The sequence below is a fragment of the Triplophysa rosa genome, linkage group LG11 (assembly GCF_024868665.1).
Source record: "Triplophysa rosa linkage group LG11, Trosa_1v2, whole genome shotgun sequence".
NCBI classification, from domain to species: domain Eukaryota; kingdom Metazoa; phylum Chordata; class Actinopteri; order Cypriniformes; family Nemacheilidae; genus Triplophysa; species Triplophysa rosa.
The window spans coordinates 17,151,558-17,176,141 of record NC_079900.1 but is presented as its reverse complement, the minus strand read 5'-3'; the positions used below and the strand labels follow the sequence as shown (position 1 = coordinate 17,176,141).

At 39.6% G+C, this 24,584-nt stretch overlaps 3 protein-coding genes across 3 annotated transcripts; 1 reads left to right on the top strand and 2 right to left on the bottom strand.

The window, feature by feature from the left end:
* Nucleotides 1-8,910: 8,910 nt before the first annotated feature.
* Nucleotides 8,911-13,016, bottom strand: mrm2 (mitochondrial rRNA methyltransferase 2). The gene is made up of 2 exons (XM_057346236.1): nt 12,486-13,016; nt 8,911-12,130 (listed from the first exon to the last, which is right to left on the bottom strand). Exons 1-2 carry the CDS (start codon nt 12,760-12,762, stop codon nt 11,706-11,708), a joined length of 702 nt encoding a protein of 233 aa, XP_057202219.1. The 5' UTR covers nt 12,763-13,016; the 3' UTR covers nt 8,911-11,705.
* Nucleotides 13,017-13,204: 188 nt separating this feature from the next.
* On the top strand, nt 13,205-14,853 carry nudt1 (nudix (nucleoside diphosphate linked moiety X)-type motif 1). The gene is made up of 4 exons (XM_057346628.1): nt 13,205-13,332; nt 13,714-13,869; nt 14,156-14,301; nt 14,396-14,853. Exons 2-4 carry the CDS (start codon nt 13,718-13,720, stop codon nt 14,566-14,568), a joined length of 471 nt encoding a protein of 156 aa, XP_057202611.1. The 5' UTR covers nt 13,205-13,332; nt 13,714-13,717; the 3' UTR covers nt 14,569-14,853.
* Nucleotides 14,854-15,188: 335 nt separating this feature from the next.
* Nucleotides 15,189-24,584, bottom strand: snx8a (sorting nexin 8a). The gene is made up of 13 exons (XM_057346005.1): nt 24,497-24,584; nt 23,499-23,626; nt 23,200-23,329; nt 21,044-21,234; nt 20,027-20,147; nt 19,579-19,715; nt 18,698-18,778; nt 18,328-18,488; nt 17,919-18,048; nt 17,763-17,831; nt 17,321-17,470; nt 16,305-16,454; nt 15,189-16,198 (listed from the first exon to the last, which is right to left on the bottom strand). The coding sequence occupies exons 1-13, from the start codon at nt 24,516-24,518 to the stop codon at nt 16,106-16,108; spliced, it is 1,563 nt and encodes a 520-aa protein (XP_057201988.1). The 5' UTR covers nt 24,519-24,584; the 3' UTR covers nt 15,189-16,105.

Below are 24,584 nucleotides of genomic sequence, written 5' to 3'. Positions count from 1 at the left end.
GACGGTTCCTGCCCCGTCCCAACAGCCTACTTCTAAGAGTTTTCTCTCTCTCTGGGCGTTTATCACAGCCGCTCTCACCCTCTACACGATGGTGTTTGGCAACTCGACGTTGCATCACGGCGAGACCCAATGTCGAGGATAATCAGCAGCCTAAGCACTCTCAAATCGACGGTGCTTTGTGCCACATCACCATCTGGGTATTATCACAGCCGTTCTCACCCTCTACACGACGGTGTTCGGCAACTCGACGTTGCGGCAAGACCCAATGTCGAGGATAATCATCAGCCTAAGCACTCTCATTCGATGGTGCATTGTGCTACATCATCGCCAGGCAGGTAAAACTGCAGAGCCGATCTCCTCTCCGGGGGCCCCCCCACGGCAAGGGATCCTCACTGCCAGCCATCGAACCACCCCCGGGAGGTCGATGAAGCAGAACGTACCCCTAGCCTCCCTGTCTCCGTCCCTGGGAGCCTGACAAGAGCTTCCCAAACCGTCACGGTGACTACGGGATACGGTCCGTCTCGGCTACACGATCCCCAGATGCCCGCCCAAGTTTCGGGGCATCCCCTCAAACCTCAGTCAGAGGCAAGGATGCTCCCGTGCTTCGGGCCGAGGTCGCCACCCCTCTGGAGAGGAAGCGATCGTGCTTGTCCCTCTAGCCGAGATGTTCAACGGGTTTTACAGCCCGTACTTCATTGTCCCCAAAAAAGCTTGCTAGAGCTTGGTTGCTAGATCTGCGTACCCTGAACAGGCACCTAATCAAGCTGCTGTTCAGGATGCTCACGCAGAAGCACATCCCGGCATCTATCAGCTGTCAAGATGGATTCATGGCAATCGACCTGAAGGACACTTACTCTCGTGTCTCGATTCTCCCTCGTCATCGCCCGTTCCTACGGTTCGCTTTCGAGGGTTAGGCATATTAGTACAGAGTCCTCCCTTTCGGTCTGTCCCTGTCCCCATGAGTCTTCACGAAGATCGTGGAAGCCGCCCTCACTCCCCTCATGGTGAGAGGTGTGTGGGTACTAAACTATCTCGACGACTGGCTCATTTGACACACTTGCGAGATCTGTTATGTACACACAGGGACCTAGTGCTCCTAGATCGATTGGGACCACAGGTCAACCGAGAAAAGAGCAAGCTCTCCCCTGTGCAGAGCATCCTCTTTTTTGGTATTACAGCGCGACTGACTACAGAAAGCGCTCAGTCAGTGTTGAACTTCCTGGAATATTTCAAGCAGTCAGCGGTCCCCCTGAAACAAATTCAGAGGCTCCTGGGCACATGGCATCCTCGGCGGTGGTGATACCCCTCGGGTTGATGCACATGAGACCGCTCCAACACTGGCTAGAGAGTCGAGTTCCCTGGAGAGCGTGGCACACCGGCAGCAGGCGGATGGTGATTACTCCTTTCTGCCGACGCACCCTAAACCCCTTGGTCTTCAATGACCTTTCTACGGATGGGGGTCCCTCTCGGGCAGGTCACGAGGTGCGTCGTGGTCGACAGCGCCTCCCTGCAGGGTTGGGGTGCCGTGTGCAACGGGCACGCATAGTCGGGGCGATGGACGGGCCCCCGCCTGCGCAGGCATATCAACTGCCTAGAGTTGTTGGATGTGCTACTTGCACTGAAGGGGTTACAACCTCTCGTGCAGGACAAGCACGTGCTGGTCCGGTCGGACAGCACAACTGCCATAGCGTATATCAACTGCCAGGGTGGCGTTCGCTCACGGCAGCTAACACGACTCGCCCGACGCCTCCTCATGTGGAATCCGCAGGTGAGCAGATCTCTGCGAGCCACACATATCCCAGGCGACCTGAACCAGATAGCCGATGCGCTCTCTCGTCAGTTGACGCCTCGTGGAGAGTGGCGACTCCACCCCCGCCCAGTCCAGCTCATTGGGTACAGTTCGGGCGGGCTCAGGTAGACCTGTTCGCCTCCCTGGACACCACCCATTGCTTGCTAGGGTACTCCCATCCGAGGCCCCCCTCGGCACGGATGCTCTAGCGCACAGCTGGCCTTGGGACAAGCGGAAGTTCGCCTTCCCCCCAGTGAGCCTCATTGCACAGACCCTGTGCAAGGTCAGGGAAGAGGAGCATCAAGTGTACTAGTTGCACCATATTGGCCCAACGGACTTGGTTCTCGGAGCTAATACTCTTGACGACAGCTCCCCCTTGGCCGATTCCCCTGACGAAAGACCTGCTTTCCCAGGGGAAGGGCACGTTATGGCATCCAAGGCCAGACCTCTGGAACCTCCATGTCTGGCCCCTTGACAGGACGAGGAGATCCTGAGTGGCCTACCCCCTGCGGCGGTTAAGCCATCACTCAGGCTACGGCCTTGGCCACTAGGCGGCTACACGCCTGTAAGTGGTGCCTTTTCTCATCCTGGTGCTCTTCTCGAAGAGAAGACCCGCGGAGTTGCTCGATCGGGAACGTGCTGTCCCTCTAGAGACTCGAGAGTAATCTCTCCCCTTCCACACTGAACGTGTATGTAGCCGCTATTGCCGCTCATCACGACCCAGTTGCTGGTAAGTCTCTAGGACAGCACAACCTGATCATTTGGTTCCTAACGGGCATGGGAAGGCTACCGCCTCACCTGCGCTCCGTACCCTCTTGCGTCCTTGATGCGGTCCTGGAGCCCCTCGGAGATGCCGCTCTTTCTCACCTCTCGATGAGGTCGGCTCTCGGGATGGCGCTCAAGAGGGGAGCGGACCTACAAGCATTCTCCATGTCCACAGATTGCCTAGAACTCGGGCCCAGTGATTCTCACGCTATCCTGAGACCCCGGCCCGGCTACTTGCCCAAAGTTCCCACCACTCCCCCTAGACACCAGGTGGTGAACTTACAGGCGCTCCCCACCGGGGAGGAAGACCCAACCCCTACCGTGTTGTGTCCAGTACGCGCATTTCGCTTCTGCTTGGACCGCACACAGAGCCGCAGGAGCTCTGAGCAGCTCTTGTATGTTTTGGAGATCAGCAGGGATGGCTGTCTCAAACAGAGATTGATGCACTGGATCATGGACGCCGTCACTACGGCGTACCTGTCCTAAGATCGCCCGCGCCCACTGGGTGAAAGCTCTCTCCACACAGAGTATAGCCATCTGCAGAGCTGCTTGTTGGGCTACACCCATCACCTTCGCGAGGTCCTACAGCCTCCGTGTAAACCGGCATCAGCTCAAGTCTTGCAGGCATCAGGCAAGACCAGCGGCCGGTAGGGTGTACGCCTATGACAGTACCTTCCCCCCTTTCTTCTAGGGGGTCGGCGTACTAAACTATCCTCCCTTCTTCCCCCACTGAAGAACAGGCACTCCATCCATCACTAAGCAAGCACCTCCTGCGGGCGGGCTGGGCAGAGCAGCCCTGCCCCTTAGGCCGGGTATCAACTGAGTTATCCACAACATAGCTCTAACTGGACCTAGTGCTACCGGACGTTGTAACCCCCCAGCAGGGCGGTTCTGTCTGATGTATCCTCATGATTGGTTCCCACCTTGGTAACCCATTATCCTCCCTAGGTGGACCTCCACCTCACGGTTAACTCCTTCAGTCCGCACATTCCTCCCATGAGTTCTCCCCTAATGGTGAGACCATGTTGGTATCTCCACTAAACTCCTCCTTGCGATAGGAAGTGGTCTCTGTAGCGCATCCCCCATTTGAGGAAGTAGCGCTTACCCAGTGGCCTTACGGTACCGGGCGGCTTCTCGTTGTTAGAGAAACAAGGCCGCCGCCTGTGAGGCCGAAGGCAGGGGCCTTCCCACCTTTCAAGAAAGCTCTGGGACCCCCTACCTACCCACTGGTAGGTTACAATTTCTCGGTAGCGCTCATGGCTGACACGCCCAGGCCAGTCACCGTCGCTTCGCTAGAGATTGTGACAGGGCACAGTGTTGTGGCGTTTTCCATAGGAACCCCATCTGTCGGCTCGACACAACGTCGAGAGACCGACAGAAAGGGAACGTCTTGGTTACGGATGTAACCTCAGTTCCCTGATGGAGGGAACGAGACGTTGTGTCCTTCTTGCCACAACATGTGCTGCCCACTGCAGCAGTCGTGAGAGGTCTCGGGCTCCTCAGAACTAAGGTGAATGAATGAGGCAACCTGTCTTCCTTTTATACCCGGATATCCGGGGGCGGAGTCCGGCATGCAAATTTCATTCGCCAATTTCATTGACCTTTTCTAAGAAGTCGGAAGTGATTGGTTCTCAGGGACGAACCCCATCTGTCGGCTCGACACAACGTCACGTTTCCTCCATCAGGGAACTGAGGTTACATCCGTAACCAAGACGTTCTGCTGACATACTGTATGCTAATACACAATATAACAGAAAAATCTATTCATTTCCTCTTAAATAATTATGTAGTCAAAATACCTATTTTTGCCTATGGCTACAGCACCTTACCAACCATCCAATCTGATTTACTCAAATACTGTAGGACATGTTATTGGTTTGTTGGCCATCGAACAACATTCATGTGATTATAATTCGATTTTATTGTTAGGGCTAAACGTATGATTTTTGGGCTCTGTACATTTGATCACAGGTAGGCAATGCTCAAGGCCATAAGTTTATTGATGGGCTGTGATGATGAAATCATCACAAATGGGCTGTATTATCAGTTCAAGTAAGATGTTATTCCATTTTGACAAGCATCCTTGTCTTCACTTTGGTTCTCTTCTTTCTCCTAAAATTGACATTCTGGAGAGGAAAGCATTTTTGTATTGCAGCATTACATAATACATATCATGAACAAGATTAACGACTATCAATCTATGAATTAAAGTCTTGTAATAGAGGTCGGTGATTGTATGGTGTTGCATATATTTTCGCATTTTTGAAGGAGAATAGATCTGGACACACACTTGATTATTTCGGATGTATTCTGTTGTACAGTATGACAAAGCATTAATGCCGGCAGCACATTCGCAATCTTGGGGAAGCCAGAAGCTTCATTAGAAAACCTCTTCACAATTTAGAGGTTCTTCACGGGCAGAGACCCACCTGAACGCATCTCCAGCAAGCTAATGTCTGTGAAGAAATGAATATTCACGCTCATGCCTCATTTCTCATTCCTTCAGGCTGAAGAAGGCCTTGTAGTTGGGTTAGTACAGCCATTTATTTTAAACCACCTGTTGATCAAAAAACATAGTCTTTTCAGAAATTCCAGCACAATGAGATTTGCTTGAAATCACAACAATAAAAATGTGTATTTAATGTACTTCTATACGAACCTTTATATCATTGCAATGAAGAACATCACGTTTTCTGTCTTGAAAGACCATGTCCGTGTCATTCAGTCATTTGAAATGCTGTTAAAATAATCTCACTTTGGTTTTCATTTCCCATTCGAAAAGAATTTATGACAAACCTGTATAAGAAGCAAACTCATTCTAATCTCTTTCCTCCAGCTCCACAGAAGACAGATTTGTGTTCGTTCAGCAGTGGAAGCTGCAAGTATCTGTCTGCTCATATCTGAATGGTTCATTGTCAGCCACTGCAGCTTCAGACTCTATATAAAGCAATGCGCAGCATATCTACGTTTGCAGTCCATCAAATACAACTAATATCTGTATCCGAGAGCACCTGAAGTTTTTAGCAAGTTTACTTTATTTCCCCTGGGTTTGTTTTGCATTCTTTGCCCAAAGCCTCAAGATTAAAAAGTTGATCCTGCAATCTCCTAATTAAATTTGAGCAAGTATATATAGTCACTTTATATAATTTCCTTTCATTTAATTGACTGATATTTACATACAAGCCACCAGCTGTCCTTACAAAAGTAAATTAACCTGACAGTGCACCATCCCTCTAGAATGCTTTTGGAACAGATTCATTTAATATTGAAGAGTGCAATTCTCACCTGTGCGAAACAGCAAGGCAACTGCCAGGGAATTGCTTGATTAAATACGAATATATATTAGCGTTCATTACCATGGGAGTACTATAAAATGTGATCAAAACATTAAAGAAGGGGATTGGTGGGAGTATACGGTCATTCCAGAATAAGAGATGTCTCTTTGTCTGGCCTTTGTTTTGGTCACAGCAGTGCTGGAACGTCCACCATGCAGTACTTTTCTAAATTCAAAAATCCATGCAAATTCTTCCATAACAGATTTACAAATGACATTTCATGCCTTAATCAGACTTCAAAAACCCCAATTGTTGGATCTAATAATTTTGCAACAAGGGCATTAACTGTGTTAATTCAAAGGGCATTTATTCATGCAAAATACATTTAGGTTACCCAGGGCAGTGTGTTAATTGAATATAAGTAGATGCATGAGGATATTGGTGCAGAAGTACCACTAGGACCAGCTACAGAATAAAATGCTTTGTTCCATGGATCAAACAGGCTAGCCCCAGTTATATTAGAGAATCAAATTATATAAACAGTAAAAGTACCGATTTGATGTGTTTTCCACAAATAGGCAAGGTTGGGTAAAATTTAGAATGACTGGGTCCAGTTTAATGTATAAGTTGAAATTTCATTTGAAATGGCCACACCCTGCAAGAGGTGGTACTGGAATGAGATATAAATAAATTTATTGAACAAAATTCAAAGAAATTCAGCACAGTCATACAACAGAAGACATAAATTAGTCCAACTCGTGTTTGGTGAAGGTGTTAAATAAATACATCATTAGATTTAACTAACTAGGAATTTATTCCCTTGTGTGAAAACATATTTGCCTAACTAAGGTTATCACTTCTAAAACAATAAGCACTGTTAATGAAAAAAAAACAAATAGCATACAGTACCAGAAAATGTCCACTGACTGTCAACTGACTACTGATTCAATATAATTTAAGTTCTTATCAAATTTACATTTGGTCCTTGATGCTGATTGGTCCATATCCTTGCTTATTTATGATACAGCACAGCTAACATCTTCACCAAGCAAGATTCTCTTACTGTTAACATGTCAAGCAGTGTATCTTCTAAATGAAAATAAAATATCTTTACCTTATGGTATCTGTTTTATAAAAGCAAATAAGACATTCAAAGCTGGACTGTGTTTGGATGTTACAGCATCTTCAGGTGCATTCGTATAACACTAGGAATGTAGACATAGCCTTTTAGTGTCCAGTTTTGTTTCATTAGATGATGGCATTTATCAGAAATTCTACAGTTTTCAGCTCTTCAAAGGTAAAGTCTTTCAGAGCCGTCTCCCGTGAGATCATGGCCTCTTGTCTAGACAGAACATTTCAAGTTCTTGATTTTCTTAGATATAAAATGTGTATTCAGAGCACAGGTTTCAAATCCTGACTGAGGCCAATGCTATAACCTTGGCCAAAACTATAACAAAATCTAAACTTGAAACATCAAGCATTTCCTCAACCGGGAAATGCTTAGTTTGGATGTGAATGGACACAACACTGCAGTGTTGCACTGTAAACCCGAATGTTCGCGCCGTTCCGTATACGGAACACCTGAGTTTACGGTTTGTTTTGCATATGAATTCTAATATAATTATGACAAACTATTTATCGTTGGAAAGGTCTAAGTCTCTAGAATACATATTTCTTAACTGTTTTATAAAATAAAATATGTAGGAGGAGTAATCTATTTATAAGTTACAAGAGTGCGCTTCAAAAAATGTATGTCCTGCTAAATGACATCGTTCCACCAGCGGAACGCTTACGTTTTCTTCAATATTTGGCATGTAAATTCTTATCTTATCATGACAAACTATATATTGTTGGAAAGGTCTAAGTTTCTAAAATACATATTTCATGAGTGTTTTATAAAATAAATTATGTAGGAGGAGTAATTGAGTCATAAATGACGAGAGTGTGCATAAAAAAACAATATCATAATTTAAAAAATGCAGACATAAGATATTACATGTCTTTTCATTATGTTTTTCACGGTCCTGTCTATATTTTCATTGTCTCTTCATGTGAAGAATTTTTAAAAAAATTGAAAAAGAAGAATCTCAATATCTGTTGTGGTGTCCAATGTCAGACCAAAAAAAAGGTGGCCCCTATTGGATTCTTGTGGTACTGTGGCTAAAACACTCACAGAAGACACATCATTTGGTCTATCAAGCTCAAACTTTATAAAAATATTGGTAGTACTTGGGACTTTGACCTTTTTAGGGCCGAAACACATAGATTTTATTTGTTTTTTAATAAAATCTAAACATAATATTTTTATAGTTTGTTATAGCAATAAACTTAAACTACAATAATTAAAAATAATAATAATAATAAATTCAGGAATAATCTTCCAAGTGTCTTTTCAAATGAGGCCAACCGTAGGTCTGTACTCCAAAGCATTCATGAGTTACAATCATTTTAGTTCCAACAGTGCATTTTCATGTGTAGGCTAAGAAAGGGCTACTCCAGGTAAGGGTTAGTTAAAGTAGTGTAAACTTAATTTTATATAAAAATTGTATTAACTTAAATATTTTGAGTTCCTGTAACTAATTATTTTTTTTATAGTTGGTTTAACTTAATTTAAACAAGTTAATTCAAGACGATTTGTTGAGAATGAATTTTAGTTCCCAGCATGAGCATGCTTTGTGTGGGGCTGCATTAGGATAGTAAATTTTGAGTTTTTAGAAAGGAAAAAGCCTTGTTAATGACGTTCATTAATCTTGGATATTTAGAAGAGTTTGTTGTATTTTTGACTTATAGGGTTACCATCGTTCAGAATAGTGGTGCTTATGTTTAGGTTGTGTGTGTTACATTACTCTATGTGAAGGCTGTTTGTTATTTGTTTATGCAGCTGAAATGTTTAAGTTGGCTTAATAAGACCTTTCTATTATTTAACTGTAAATAAAAAATTTACCTTGCTAAATGTTCAAATTTAAAAGAAATTAACATGTATGAGTACAACAAACTCATTGTTGAAACTTGATAGTTCTGCTTACTTAAAAAAATATTTGGGTTTACGGCCAGGAAACACACACACTGATAAAAGGTCATTTTAATGCTTTTTTAATTTTGTAAAAGCACTGTAATTTGTGTTTATAGACGAAAGATACAAAATTAGCATTAAATCACATTTATCATGTCACAGGTAACTGTAATGCTATTCTTTTGTAGCCTGAACATTTGGATATTAGAATGGATTGTAATGAAAAAACTACACTTCAAGCAGATATTTTACATTTCATTTCAGTTCTGCTTCCCTGCATTCAAATTCTGCTTTGTGTTTCTCAATTCAAATGTATAGGAATTTTAAAACATTCTTATCTCAATGATGCATATTATCTGTAGGGGTAAAGTTTGAAAAAATATATACTTAAATCTGTTAAAATGTTCGACAGCATTGGAATTGGAAGTGTCTGAGCTTTGAGCTCTAAGAAGTTGACACTTCAACCTGACACGCTTTAGTTTAAAGCAATAAACCCTAAAGAGCAAAAACACTTTTAAAATTCTGGAAAAACTTTGGGACCAAAAAAGCTTTTTTGTGTATTTCCATATCATTCAATATGCTTGAATCCCTGAAGATACTTTCCACTCTTACAACTGTTAAAAAGCGCAGAAAAACTAAGCTCTCAAATGAATCCCTAATCTACTTTAATGAATTCTCAAGACTCTTTTGACATGTCATTGAAGCAGGAGTGGCTTGTCCCCCGAGTCTACTTTTTCTAAAATATGTCAGAGTGATGATCAAAAACCACGGTATTCAAATTGACCCAAGCCAGCACAAATGAAACATGTTGCTGACACAGGCACTCAGATTAAAAGGTTGCACGAATTTCCATATTGTACAGTACATTCTGTAGTTCAGTCAAATATGAAAGCATTAGAGCTGTGGGCAGAATTAATTTAGGTGCGTTTGAGTCTCGGGAATTAACATTCTCTGAGCTTAAGTTTAGAGCAGTCCAGTACTGAACCTGACATTATTATCTACAGTTTATTAGTGACATTTAGTGATTCCCACGTGTTCATGTCATTGTCATAACAAAATGTCGATGAAACATTAAAGTTAATTATGATAAAAAAACGTCCAAAAGTATAACCTAAAAAGGAAAATTGACATATAGGGTTCTGGTCACTAACTAATAAGCAAAGTCGTTAACCTCTTTGTACAAATGGTATACCACATTCCATATTGATTAAACAAATAATAAGCTCTTTGTAACCTCTCAAATCTCAAATTCTAAAACAAAAATTAGCAGCAGGGGCACTCATTTTCACCTTTTTACTAAAATTGTTATTACAAAAGAAGTGGATATCATTTTTACACTGTAAACCCGAATAAGTTGGGAAAACTCAGTTTTGAGTTTGTTGTACTGTTGTTGACTCCTTTTAATTTTGAACAATTTTAAGTAAGCAAAACTAGTCAGTTTTGAGTTTGTTGTACTGTTGTTGACTCCTTTTAATTTTGAACATTTAGCAAAGTAACTTTTTTTATTTACAGCTAAATAAATGAAAGGTCTTAAGACAACCTAAACAATTCAGCTGCATCAACAATTAACAAACAGCCTTCACAGACAACATTCATCATTAACAAGGCTTTTTCCTTTCTAAAAACTCATAAAATAACACTTCATTTCAAAATTTACTTTCCTAATGCAGTCTCACGCAAAGCATGCTGGGAACTGAATTTCATTCTCAACAAATCATCTTGAATTAACTTGTTGAAATTAAGTTAAACTAACTCAAAAGTAAGAATTAGTTACAGGAACTCAAAACATTTAAGTTAGGAATTTTTTAAATATAAAATTAAGTTTACACTACTTAAACTGTTTAATTTCTTTGAACATTCGGGTTTACAGTGTACTTATGATGTCAGACTTTTGGACCCCATGTTTATTAAAAGGATGAACTCTATAAATTATTAAAACCTTTTAATAATACATGACTTCTAATCTCAATTAAATGTTTTTTCTACATACTTCTAAAGATTCCTTGATGTAAAAACTCTGAAAATGACTACATGCGCTGGATGTCATTTATATCTGGACTGTAGAAACCGAAGTCTGGGTTAATAATGTGTGAGGCTAATATCTGCGTTGCTGTAGGGACAAAGGCCTCTCGTTAGACATGCTCATAAGACACTTATCCATACTCTCTGCAGCTCCTCTGCTTCTAATGAGAGAATGATTGCATCTTTTTACACGGCTGGAAAACGGATTTTAGTATTGCATTGCATCATGCAAACAATTTAGCTTTCCAGTTACGAGAACACAAAATTAATGTGTTGTCAAATGAGCAACGTTTTAAGGTTACAAACGTGCAATACAGGACTCCCAAACCCTAAACTTTTAAACAGCTAGGAATTGTTTTTCCTAATAACAATGTCCACACCGTCTCTTCACAGCCTGGGAGATTCACTTCAAATCCCACTGCTGTTTTCAGACTGACGACTCAAGAGCGCCATCCATTGGTTACATGAATATCTTCCATACAACACACTGACTTCAATAAGCAGCCTAAAATGAAACTAATCCATCAAACAAATGAGTTAACGTTTTGCCTTTTATGCCGGTTTTCTCTGTGCTTTTTCAACGAAAGAGTTATTTCAAAATACACTCTAAATATAGAATTACAATAAAGTAATTTAAATGCACGCAATCATTTCTTTATCAAAATCTATGAAAGATGTGAGGAAACCCTGATATGCATATCTGATTTCAGAGCCTCCAAACATCTTATAGTCTTAAACACGCAAATCTATTTCTTCTGCATATGGACGAGGCAGCTTTTTCAAATGAACAAAACCAGCAATTTCTGGCCAAGCTATATTTTTTATTATCTATACAGAGGCTTTATCTCTTTTTGAACATCCTCGCCAGAAAATACAGCTCTGCCGACTCCTTCCTACTTGCTTTTGGTTTTACAGTTCTTACATCCTTAAACATAAGAGAAAGTCTTTGCTGGAGCTTATGGGCCAGATAGCCATCCCAGTATTTACAAACCAAAGAGCCACCAGTGCGCAGAACCCTCTCTGCCAAGTCCAGCATTGAGAGACACATGGTGACTAGGTTCTCGTGATCCAGTTCCCTGAGCCCGCTGGCATTGGGGGCCATGTCACTGAGGATCACATCTGCTTGAGCTTCAGGGAGGAGCCTTTCCAGCTCCATGTGAGTTGAAGGGTCCGTAATGTCACGACTGCACAGGAACTGGGCTCCATCCAAAGGGGCTATGCGTAGCAAGTCTATACCTATGACACTTCCTTTAGGAAGTTCTGTACCTGGAAAGAACAAAGGTGTGATGTTGACTTCCCTCATTAATGATATTAAACTTAACCTTAAAGGCTTGAAATACATTTTGCAGACAACCGTTAACTGCCTACACATTTTTTTACAAAATAAAAGTAATAATGTATGGGCTTCACCAGATAGCGATGGCATACAGCAAACAACAAGGAATGTTCAACATGGGAACTATTTCAATAGTGTTTCACAGCAAAGCATCACAGATGGCATATCAAGAATAAGGTTAACAGCATTCCAAGAGTCTGTGAAGACGTGTTATTTAGATAAAGAGTGTTCTGGCATATACCCACATACACATGATGTAAGTTAGCTACTTTACATATCACTTACTTTCTCCTGTTGAATTGACTCTCTGGACTGCAACTTGGCTCCATGCACCAGGTGCAGCACCACAATCTACGATACTAAAGCCAGGTTTCAGTATTCTGTATTTATCATCCATCTCGATGAGTTTAAAGGCACTTCTGCAGCGGTAATCTTGAGAGTGCGCAGCTTTGACGAAAGGGTCACTGAGCTGCCGCGCCAGCCAGCGTTTATCTGCCGGACTCTTTTTTAGACACACCGCTGAGACGTGAATACACGACTTCGGTATACATTTCCACATCATTTACAAAGACTTGCTATGTGGGAGCAACAAAATGTAGAGTTTAGGCAAGTACAGGAAAACACATGGGCACCGCGTCTGCGGCGTGCTTTTTGGCATCAAAACCGCACGTACTTTACGCAGCCCATTCGAAAATAAGTTATTGCGTTAAAAACGAGTTATTTATTAATTCATTAGCAATACAATTATTTACATTACTGTTTGTTGTGGCTTAATTAATATGAATGAGCTTTCTTGAGTATTTCTGTTTTTAGTCCTTTCGCTTACAATTTCTGTCGAGATCATTTCACTGGCGCACACCGGCGTCGACTGGGCGGAGTTTGTGACGTTCCGCTGATCTGTAAGGCATATGTTGGATGTAGTTTGCTACATTCTGCATATGGATGTCAATCACTATGATGATTAACTTCATTGTTGTCATTCATAACGCCATGTGACTGTCTTACGCCGAGCAACACGCGGGAAGAAGCCTTTCTTGTTGATTAAACATAAAACCTAGTATATCAGCCTACATTTAATTGTATACGTTTGATTACTGTATATTTTTCTTTACCGGTTTTCATTTAAGTCCAAGTAAGCATATCGATACCACAAACTGTGTTGCTTTATAATGAAAACTATTGTGCTGATATTGAACATTGTTTATTCTGCATATGCCATTTATTATTTAGAGCATACATTTTTTAAATATTTTAGTGATCAAAAAATACGTTATTTATACTATGTATATTTTGTGCTGTTGTAGCTTGTAGCATCAGCGTAAGGTCATTGGTTTCAGGGAACACACTTACTGGTAGAAAATGTATTGGTTTTAATGCACTGTAAGTTGCTTTGGGTAACTCAAAGCATGTGTCAAATGCATAAATGTAAACGTTATACTCCGTTTTACAGCCTAGAAAATGTAATAAATGATGACTCAAACAAGACAAATCAATTTTTTTTACTCTTGTATAGGGTGATGTTTACTTCTAAACTGCTGACCCTGGTGCTGGTGGTGCAGCCCAGCCGGATTTTACTTGGTATGAAAAAAAGAGGGTTTGGAGTGGGAAAATGGAACGGGTTCGGGGGTAAAGTCCAGCCAGGAGAGACCATAGAGCAGGCTGCGAGACGGTAAGTTTTACAATGAATTAGAAAAGCAAAATGTCTTGTTTTCAGTTGTCACAAACAAATTTTAAATGATATATATTGTTAAGCAAATTAAACTGTTGTTGTTATTCCCCAGTGTATATTTCCACAGACCATACACAAGATCAAGTGTGAACAATGTAAACCTTGTAATGGATGGGAATGTTGGTATTATTTACTCATCTGTGTAAAACGGTGTCAGCAATTTGTCATGTAAAATCTCTCCTTTTATTGGTTTCCATCTGAAACAAAATCCCATTTTATTTGTCAGAGAACTGCTGGAGGAAAGTGGTCTCACCGTTGACATCCTCCACAAGATTGGAAATATCAAATTTGAGTTTATTGGGGAAACAGAACTGCTGGATGTTCACATTTTCAGAGCTGACAGCTATAAAGGAGTGCCAACAGAATCAGACGGTAATACAGCTCGCCATAACTTTCTAATCCAGTTTGTGTGACACAAACCTTGACCTAATAACATACCATTGAATCTGTTTGTTTTCTTTTTCAGAGATGAGACCTCAGTGGTTTGACATTGATCAAATACCTTTCAGCCAGATGTGGGCAGATGATGTCTTGTGGTTTCCGTTAATGCTTCAGAAACAAAAGTTTCTGGGATATTTTAAATTCCAGGGTCATGATGTCATAGTGGAGCATAAACTGGAGGAAGTGGAAAACTTTTGATCAGATGTCACACTATTAATGACTATTGCCACTGTATCAGTGGAAATAATCCAACAGTCTGGTTTGCTTATTTAAATGGTCCCCTTCATTATTGTGATGCATCATTTTGGTTAAGAAGAAAAACATATATTTGTGTTATCTGTATTGTAATGTATTTACTTGTTTTGTTTTTTACAAGTTTGTTTGTTCCCCATTTCTACAACGGTTTAACCCACAATAGTTCACACAACATATATAATTTTGTTCAACTTTAACTACCTTTCAAATTTTAAATAAAATTTTGAATAAACTAGAAAGAATTCCATTTAGTGTTTAGACTTATTATTTTTGTGCATTTACAGTGTATTGAACTAATTTAAAATGTTTCTGTAATATCCTGTCAAATATATATTAGTTTGCTGTATAACGCAACTGCTAGAATAGAATGGAACAGAATAGAATAGAGGTGAAAATGCAATTCTCGTTTGCGCCAGCAGATGGCAGATTTGATGAATGGGACAGAATTCAACAATAGTATGTTAACAGTTAACAGTTTCTAAATGGGGAATTTTGCTAAGTCATCTTTGTTGCTTTACTTAAAACTGGTTAATATAAAAGCATAAATTAACAACTATAATAAGCTCTGTTCAGGTGTTTAATACAAAATTAAACAATGAAGACAAACTTTTGCATGAAATACAATTTCAACAGCGTTGTGTATTAAAAATAAAAAAGCATTCTGTTAATGTTTCAAGGAAACATTTCATAGTATCTTAACAGCAGTCTGGGAATTCCATAGTCTGAAAACCAGGTTAATGTCTCAGAATCAAATTATAAACTAACAAGCATCAAGGTTTGATTTCAAAATACCTTTCACATTTCGCAAAACTATAAAGCATTTTTTAACTTATAAATGACTATAAAATTAAATGTGAAAACAAAACTGCTGTCACATTAAGTGCAAGTCTGATGATTAGAACAAAAAGACAAACAGCAGATAATCTTAGTCTGGCAATAACATCTCAGTGTCAAAGCAAAGGCCAAAAACTATGATGGCTTTGCAACGATCTACAATAATAGATATCTAAAATATCTACATAATTCAGCTTTTTGCTGTACGTTCAACTGCTGTTCAATGTTTAACACCCACTTCTGGTCATGGCTACTATTATAGTCTCTGCACATTTATTTTTAGACCTAAGATAGCATCTACCATTTTCCATCTTTCTATCTATACAATACAAATTTGTATACATAAACAGTAAATGTAAAACATTGTTAGAAATACAGTGTTCAAATTCAACCATCTTTTCTATATTAGCATTTTCTAAAATTATCCTCAGCAGCAATAGTCATATTTTAGTGTCAGCTTGCTCATATAAGTGTAGAAAATCAGGGTCTCTTTTGTCACATAGCTATTTAAGGGAATCCTTAATCCCATTACTCTTTGCAATGCATGTTAGTGCTTTAAAACAACATCCACTGTCAGTTGTTCCTGAAAACAGGCCTGAAATAGCTTTTTCATTTCTACATTCAACTGCAAAAACACAAAGACTGGCTATTTTGGGTTAAGAGGTGGAGTCTGAACTCCGTTACTGTCGCCAAAAAGACACTTTAGCTTGGAATGAAGATCTTGCCACACCTCACCCATCTAGGTCAAAAAGCAAAAGTTATTAAAAGAGACATTTTGCACACTTAAATGACTCTTACTAGTCAAACCCTAACTGAATAAAGATAAAAGGAAAAGATAAGCTCACCTCTTTGTGTCCTTGCACCTGGGAGTTGACAAATGCCCCCAGGATGTGAGACGTGATGGGCAGATATGTGAATATAAGATGGCTCTCCTGGTGCAGGCAGAACAGGGAGAAGTAGTTGCGCAGCTCCATGGCTTGAATGGCATTCTCTTGCTGCGGTGAGTCAGAGATGAAAGTGAATTTCTTTTCGCTATCATCATCCCTGTTGTAAGCTATAACTGCTACATGGGAAGAGCTTGTAAAACTGCTTTCGCTCATGATGAAACAGAGAGGATGATAACACGCTATGTGAAGGTTAAATGCTAATGAATCTTAAAATGTGCATTGCATCAGACGTTTACCATATAGACAGAAGAAATGACGAAGTATAAAACATGCAATGTTTGCCGATACTTGGCTATGAAAACAAAAATGAGCTTTGTCAGTAAACAATTTTTTTTTATGATCAGACATCATATGAGCTGCAAAGTTCTCAGTTGCGGTGATGTAATTGCTGACTGTCCATTAAATGTGTCCAATAAGTGCTTTGTTTATACAACCGGTTGTTATAGCCTGACATACAGTGTGTCCTAGCCAGCCGAGATACGAATTTGTCAGTATAATTTATTGTAATACTTTAAAGCAAAAATGCTGTGTGATGCGCCACAAATTTCCAGCCAATCAGAACATTTGATGTTTAATTTGGAGTTAGACGAAGCTGGGTTTGGATCAATATAACTTCACTGTGGGCGGGGCTACCAAGCATGACATATGTCACAGTCGCTGCTGCTTTCTGGTCACGTAAATGTTTTTACTTTTTATCCCGTCACAGCTAGAGATCTTATTTCAGAGGCTTCTGGCATCTCCAGAGGGATATTAGGGATACAAACGTGCTCAAGCGCTTTGGTTTCAAGCCCTTAAGCACAATTTCCGACACGAAATTAAAAGGATGAATCACTGCTCCTCAGGCTAATGGTTCCTCTTTGGTAACACTACCTGGTAGCTCTTTGTAGTGTGTGTGTGTGTGTTTGAGGACTGACCTGAACGATGCGGGACTCCAGCTGTTCTACAGAAACCTGCTCTTTAGGCTGCACTGTGGCGCTCATCATTTGCCTCTTCATCACGCCGTACTTCTGAAGCGCTCGCTGGTGCTCGTGCAAGACCCCCTTCTCGTGCCGTTCACACAAGTCCTGTACCACACATCAAAAATGAATCTGCTATAGCAGCTCCATTACACAAACATATTGACTGGCGTCAAAAGAATTTTGGACCACTTTTAAGACTTTTACAGATATGCATTTGACAGATGAGTTTGTCCAAAGCAGCTTTCAGTGCATTGAGCAATACATTTTATCAGTGTGTGTGTTCAATGTGTGTGCACATGGTTTGTCTTTAAGCATAATAAAAACACTACATAGACATACAGTATAAACAACATCAAAAATTAGATTTTCACCTCGGGGGACTTTAAAGTACACTCACCTTGTACGACTGCAGCAGGTCCAGGAACAGATTTAGTTTTTCCACCACATCGTCTTCCTCTCTTCTGCCCTGTTTTAAATAAATAAATTCAGCTCCTGCAAAGCTGCGTGCAAGTACTGTAGTTCATGCGGTGCATGTGGGCGGCTGTTACTGTACCTGTTCCGCAGCTTTTTCAGACAGAAGTGAGAACTCTACAGAGAGGCCTTTGACAGCTTGTTTGAGAGCGACCCAGGGACTCTTGCCGGATGCCAGAACAGGCACAGATGTCTCATCTGATCCCAGGCAGCTGGAGAAATAAGAAACGAAAGCTGAAAGACCAAAGCTATGGCAACTCAAAGATCAATTAGATTCTTCCAGCCAATGCAAAATATGTTTTGGTTTGTTTTGACTGTTGTAACAACGTTGATGTAAAATAGTACATTTATTTACTATGAGACATTAAGATGCCAGAAGCTATAAGAGGCTATTTGGACACTTCTTAGAGTTTATATTCAATAAACATGCTCAAAACAACAGAGACACTGTAAGCAGAGTAGCAGACACAACACTCAGGTTAGGCTGGTACCTCAGTTCCTTCCCAAACATCTGCAGATCTGTGGCGTTCTCCTTAGAGCGCTCGGCCATTTTCTCTGCCCTGTCCCGTAACTTCTGAAAACTGTTATGGATATTTCTGATCAGCTCCCGGCTGAGTGAAAACTGACCCTGGATATCAGCTGGGAGGTAATCCTGCAGAAGTCACCATACAGACAAGTAAACACAATGTGGTAATGCGACATTATACATAACAATATGTATAATTCTCAAATTTGACTGGCTGAAAAAAGGAGTGGTGATGTATAGCAGGCCTCGTGCAACAGCACTGCTTTTGTGTTACTATTGAATTATAACTGGTTGACATGAAACTTGAAGTAAATAAAAGTATATGTGATTCAAACCTTGGCCTGCGTTGCATAACTGCATGTCATAAACTCATCACCCAACTTTTTGCATGCATCTCGAAGCTTAGTTTGTACATCCTGTGGAGCATAAATATGGAAAATATATAAAATCTTGATGAAACTGAAGGATGTCTGTATTGGGGACACAGCAAACACTACACAACTCTAAAGCATTCTCTTCTCTTATATTTAAATGGATAGTTCACCCAAAAATGTAAATTCTGTCATCATTTACTCACCCTCTTGACATTTCAGAAGCTTTCTTTCTTCCGCAGAACACAAAAGAAGATTTAAAAGAATGACTTCTGTATAGACGCAAAACCAATGCAAGTGAATGGGTATCACTGTTTTTCGGTTCCCAACATTCTTCAAAATATCTTCTTTTGTGTTGTGCAGAAGTAAGAAAGTCATACAGGTTTGAAATGACAAGAGGGTTAGTAAAGGATTAAATGATGACTACTAGGGATGTAACGATATCAAAATCTCACTGTACGATAATACCTCGGTATAACGTCCGCGGTACGGTGTTTGTTGCAATATTTAAAATGACAAATAATGACTTGGAAACGTGTCATAAGCATCCTCTTTTCTTTATCCTCTAATCATAACAGTTGCTTAGAGGTATGAAGATGGGTCAAATGACCTAAAAATCTAAAAAAGATTTTTTCTAACGTTCTCTATGTTAGGCCCGGAAGACCTATCATTTCATACCGTCGTGTGACCACGATAATATTGAGATAATTTTGCTATTGCGATAACACGATATCGATAATATTGTTACATCCCTAATGACTACCTTTTTATTTTTTGGTGAACTATCCCTTTAATCTTGTTGAAACGCATAAGGGTTAGGAAAATGAGTAAATGAAGATTCACACCGAGCCACTGAAAGTTAAGAACGTCCTGACAAGCTCATCCTCAGAGAAGAAAGGGTGCCGTGCCACAAGATTCAGAAACCTGGCCAGCGCCCGTCTTCGGCCCTCAATGAACTCCCGTTCTGACACAGAGGTCAGCACTGCAGCAGGACCATAGAACAGAGAAAAAATTCCAGAAATAACAAAACATTGTTGTTGTATTATTAAAACACAACGAGGGACTTTTTGGTACTGCCACTGAGTTACTATGAAAGTACAACTTGAACTTGCTTAGGTTTACAAAAAAGAGAAATATAGTACTCCTTGGCAGAGCTGTGATTGTGTTTCTGGTGTTTTTCCAAAAATTATGGAACGTCCCACTATTGTTGAACTTGACTAACACTATAATCTACAGGCTTCATTACCAGCATAAACAGTCTGAGATTTTACAGCGCATAAAATAAGGCCATACCTCCTTTCAACACTCTTTTGGGAGGTAGTGCAGGCACGATTCTGTAAGCATATCTCTGCAGCAGGAGCTCATGGAAGACGTCAAAATCACTGTAGCGTCTGTAGACCGATACTTTAAAACGCTGCAAAGTACATATAAGCAGTGTTGGGTAAGTTACTCTGAAAAAGTAATTAATTACTAGTTACTAATTACATATTCAATAGTGTTATTAGATTACTGTACAAATTACTCTCTCCAAAAAGTATTTAGTTACTTATTACTAATTACTTTCTATATCCTACATCAACCTGCCTAATGACTAAATGTAAACCTTGGTTAGAATTGATTCAAGGATAGACATGAAACGGCTCTTTTAGTTCATTCAAATAAATAATATAAAACAACATACAGACCAAAGTATTACAAATGTGAGAATTATACATTAAAGCACGAATTTTTAAGTTAGACTTTGAATTTTGATATCAGTTCCACTATTGCACACACATATATTACACAAAGTATTTAGTTTAATTACATCAGAAGTAACTGTAATTAAATTACATAAAAAATTAGAGTAATCCCTTACTTTACTTGTTCAATGGAAAAGTAATTTTATTACAGCAACTAATTACTTAGCAACTAGTTACACCCAACACTGCATATAAGATGTAAATATCAAGAATGCAACTAAAACCAGTGCAATGACTCAGCATGCTAAAACATGACTTACACATCTATAGAGTAAATGCTTTCTTAACCCTGTTTAAAACTGGTACATCTTTTATCTTTCTTTTGTTAGTGTCTACACTAAAAATGCATGTTTTGACCTAACTGTTGTTGTTTTTTAGCTGGTAAAGCTGGTGGAAGTCCTCGTTTGGTTGCAATGATTTACTAGATGTTACATAAGCAGGTAATGTTTTAAGGACATGGGACGGGGGCGTGTTTGGGTAAACTGCTGGAAAAATCTTTTTGAGAATTTGTTCACACTAGTGGTGCAAAAAATAAACACTCCAGCTTGAATTCTCTAAACTCACTCACCTCACTGGTCACCTGATACTCCACATGTTTAAGAAACAATCCCTTCTTCTCAGGAATGAGCTCAACTTTGATGGTGTCCTTCATCAGCAGCTCTGCCAGAGTCAAAGACAAGATTAAAGGATTCTCCTGAACCAGCTGCATCCTCAGACTCTGCAGCTCCTTTGGTTCTCCCAGCTGAGGCTTCGGGAGCTCTAAAAAGAAACGTTACACACACAACAGAGAGGCATGACTACTAAATTCAACACATTATAAAGAAGAAGGTTATGGCATCACACTTGGAAGTTCTTTAATGTACATATTTTATACGTGTTCTTAAAATATGATGTATACTGAAATGAAAAAAAAAACGTGATATGTTTTTGCTCCCTCCACATGGGTCATCAATCAATGTGATGCAGGAACAAGTAAAGAACAATGTCTAAAAAACCTTTTGGTTTGTGTTATATTCAGAAATGAAAATTTGGGAAAAATAAGATGACTATGCAAAATATAAAGAGCTATCTCAGCAGAGTCTAACCAGAAACTATTGTTTTGTTTGGTGGAACACAAACATATGTCCACTGAGGTGGCAGTTGGCATGAGATGGACAGGAAATGTATTCATGCTTAGAGGAGAAAACAGGAAATGTTACTATTAAAGTGCAAAGTCAACCATCATTCTGGCAACACCTAAAATAATACGAGAAGAATACGAAGTCGAGAATAAAAAGTATTAAGGGGATAGTTTACTCAAAAACGACATTTCTGTCATCATTTACTCACCTCCAAGTTGTTTTAAACCTGTATAATTTTTTTTGTTTTGTTGAACACAAAGAAGATATTTTGAAGAATGTGGAAAATCAAACTGTTCTGGGGCACTATTGACTAGTCGTTTTCTTTTCCTACTATAGTAGTCAATAGTGCCCCAGAACTGTTTGGTTAAAAGCATTCTTCCATATATCCTTCTTTGTGTTCATCAGAACAATTAAATTCATACAGATTTGAAAGAACTTGAGGGTGAGTAAATGATGACAAAAGTTTCATTTTTAGGTGAACTGTCCCTTTAAATAAGATTTAATACTTCAGTGCGCTGATATGAACAAAACAAATATAGTATAACATTCTCCCAAGGCTGTCTGTTGCATCTAACTTGAGAAATATAAATTCAGCGTTTAGTCAGAAATTATTGAAGGGACCGGTGCCGTGGCTTCACCTTACTTCAAATATAAATACTTTTATGTGGTTTTGACATTTCTTAATCAATTATTATTCAGCATGATCTTATTTTAAATGGATGATTTAAGCATGATTAACACCAACCTTTCTGATACAGAAAGTAGAGAATAATTCATGGTTTAAGTCTCTAATGAATGCTTAGGCTCTCTCTTCCTGCTAGGTCAGTGTGACTGTGAAAAGGGACTTCTTATCATCATGAAAACATCTTCTGTTAGCACACACTCTACCTTGAGGAGTTTGTGTTTTTGTGATTGTATTGTTTCAGGAAAGTGAGAAAGAGTGGAAAAACACGAGACAGACGTAACGTCATGTTTTAATTGGTATTATAGTACATGCCTGTCAACTTTGATAATGTATAGGACTATATGTCCTGTCTCATGAGTCATGACTCCAGAAGTGTTTGAGAGCTTTGTGTTCTTGTTTATCTATTGATAACCAATCATGTGAGCTTGATTTACCTAAGAAATGATGTAGTTAGTTGACTCTGTTAGCTTAAATACTATTGCATTTTGGATGTAAGGCAGGTCGGACTGTGGAACTCCTTGAGAGTGCTAAAGCTGACTTCTGCTGGCAAAACTACAAACTATTTTGAGTCTTATTTCAACACAACTGGTCTACGGGTCTTTTAATGTACTTCCCCTACATTATTGTACAGCTGTCTATTGTCTCTAGACACAGTGAATAAAACAGATGATTTAAAAGTGTTGAATTTTGCATACTAAACAGGGAGAAAGTACTCCCAAAGCTTTATTCATGCGAATCCCTGCAAACAGATGGTGACACTTAAATGTGCCCTGCATGTAAAGCAGTTTGGGATCACATAAAACATATATAGATAACATGTTTTATGACTAGTAACCGGGGTTAATGACTTTAAAATGACACCTTTTTAAGCTACACATTTACTATGGTCAGCTGAGGAATGTGTCTGCCTTAGCATACCTTGTATGAAATTCTCCAACAGTTTGGGACTCGGTGGCTTTCCTTGCTGAGCCAAAGCAATCAGAGCCAAGCCTTTGTACAGTGACACTTTATTAAGGAATCCATCAGCACCGTTCACATGTTCAGTTATCTAGAATATGAATGTAAATTCATTCCGTGCAGTAAAAGTCATGAAATCAACAACAATGTGAAATTGATTCAGATTATTTATGTAATTGAAATAATTGCAATGTCTGCACAGTCATGGAACAGTCATTAGTCTGGTGCCGCCGCACAAGTCTTGGACTGTTGAAGCTCACCTGGTTCTGAACAGTGATGGAGAGGGCGGTTCTGCTCAGAAGTCTCTGGAATACACTGATCTGCACCCGTTCATCCGTTCTGCTGCAGATTGCCTGGTGTACTTCACGATAGTATGAAGGGACTGACCCTATGGAACCATCAGAGTTTAAGATTCACTACATACACTTGATTTATGGCTTGTATTTATTGACAATGATTGTGTAAAACTAGTAAGCAACACCAGTACTGTGTGGTATCATGATTAATATATATATATATATATATATATATATATATATGAGACTGAATGATATTTGTGGTACTTAGAGGCTATTGTATTGTTAAACTTTCAATTAAATTGTTTATTATCATCAACTTTAAAAGAGGAACTTAATTTCATTTTAAACACATCGAATATACTGTTCAAGGCTAAATGGGAATTGGGATGCAGAATGGCTGGTTGCGCAATACGCGCAATATTTCGACTGCGCATCAGGACAAAATGTAAATATATTCACGATCAAAGTGATTTGATTGGTTTTAAAAACAAGTCATGTCTCCTGCGCTGACGGTCTCTATGGAGACAGTGGCAACAATAAGTCTATAGGAAAGAATATATGCAATGCAATGAACGATGCGTGGAATAATAAACTGTGCCAGTACAAGTTCTTACAAAATCGATGCAAAATGTTGTCATCGATAGTACTGCATTCGCGTTTATTACCGTACAGTTTCCGTGTCTGGTGACCACTTTAAACAAACACTTAACACGCGAAACCAGTATAACAACAAATAAAAAGATACAGACGTAACGTAAATATTCGCAACGTTTAACGTAAGTGATTTTTCATTAAAAGAGCGCGTTTTGTAGTAAAGGGACATTTCTTTAAAAAGCATCAGCAGGTCGAAAGTTAACAATAAGCAGGCAAAACAAAACAGTTAAAAGGGCGAAAATAACTATCTAAAACTGCCTTTTATTGAACGTTTATCTTAAATAAGAGCAATTTCTTCCACTTGCCTTCATTGATGTCCCCTTCCATAGTTCAGACTGTCATGTGAGTGTGATGGCACCTCCATGTGATTTCCTGCAGAAAAAAAAGAAAAAG

Coding starts and splice junctions, on each gene's coding strand:
- nudt1 (XM_057346628.1), top strand. CDS start 13,718: ATGTTTACTTCTAAACTGCTGACCCTGGTGCTGGTGGTGCAGCCCAGC. Junction 13,870..14,155: donor ATAGAGCAGGCTGCGAGACG/GTAAGTTTTACA, acceptor TTTATTTGTCAG/AGAACTGCTGGAGGAAAGTG. Junction 14,302..14,395: donor AGTGCCAACAGAATCAGACG/GTAATACAGCTC, acceptor TTTCTTTTTCAG/AGATGAGACCTCAGTGGTTT.
- mrm2 (XM_057346236.1), bottom strand. CDS start 12,762: ATGATGTGGAAATGTATACCGAAGTCGTGTATTCACGTCTCAGCGGTG. Junction 12,131..12,485: donor AGTCAATTCAACAGGAGAAA/GTAAGTGATATG, acceptor TGTTCTTTCCAG/GTACAGAACTTCCTAAAGGA.
- snx8a (XM_057346005.1), bottom strand. CDS start 24,518: ATGGAAGGGGACATCAATGAAG. Junction 18,779..19,578: donor TCTTAACTTTCAGTGGCTCG/GTGTGAATCTTC, acceptor TATGCTCCACAG/GATGTACAAACTAAGCTTCG. Junction 17,832..17,918: donor CTGAAAAAGCTGCGGAACAG/GTACAGTAACAG, acceptor TATTTAAAACAG/GGCAGAAGAGAGGAAGACGA.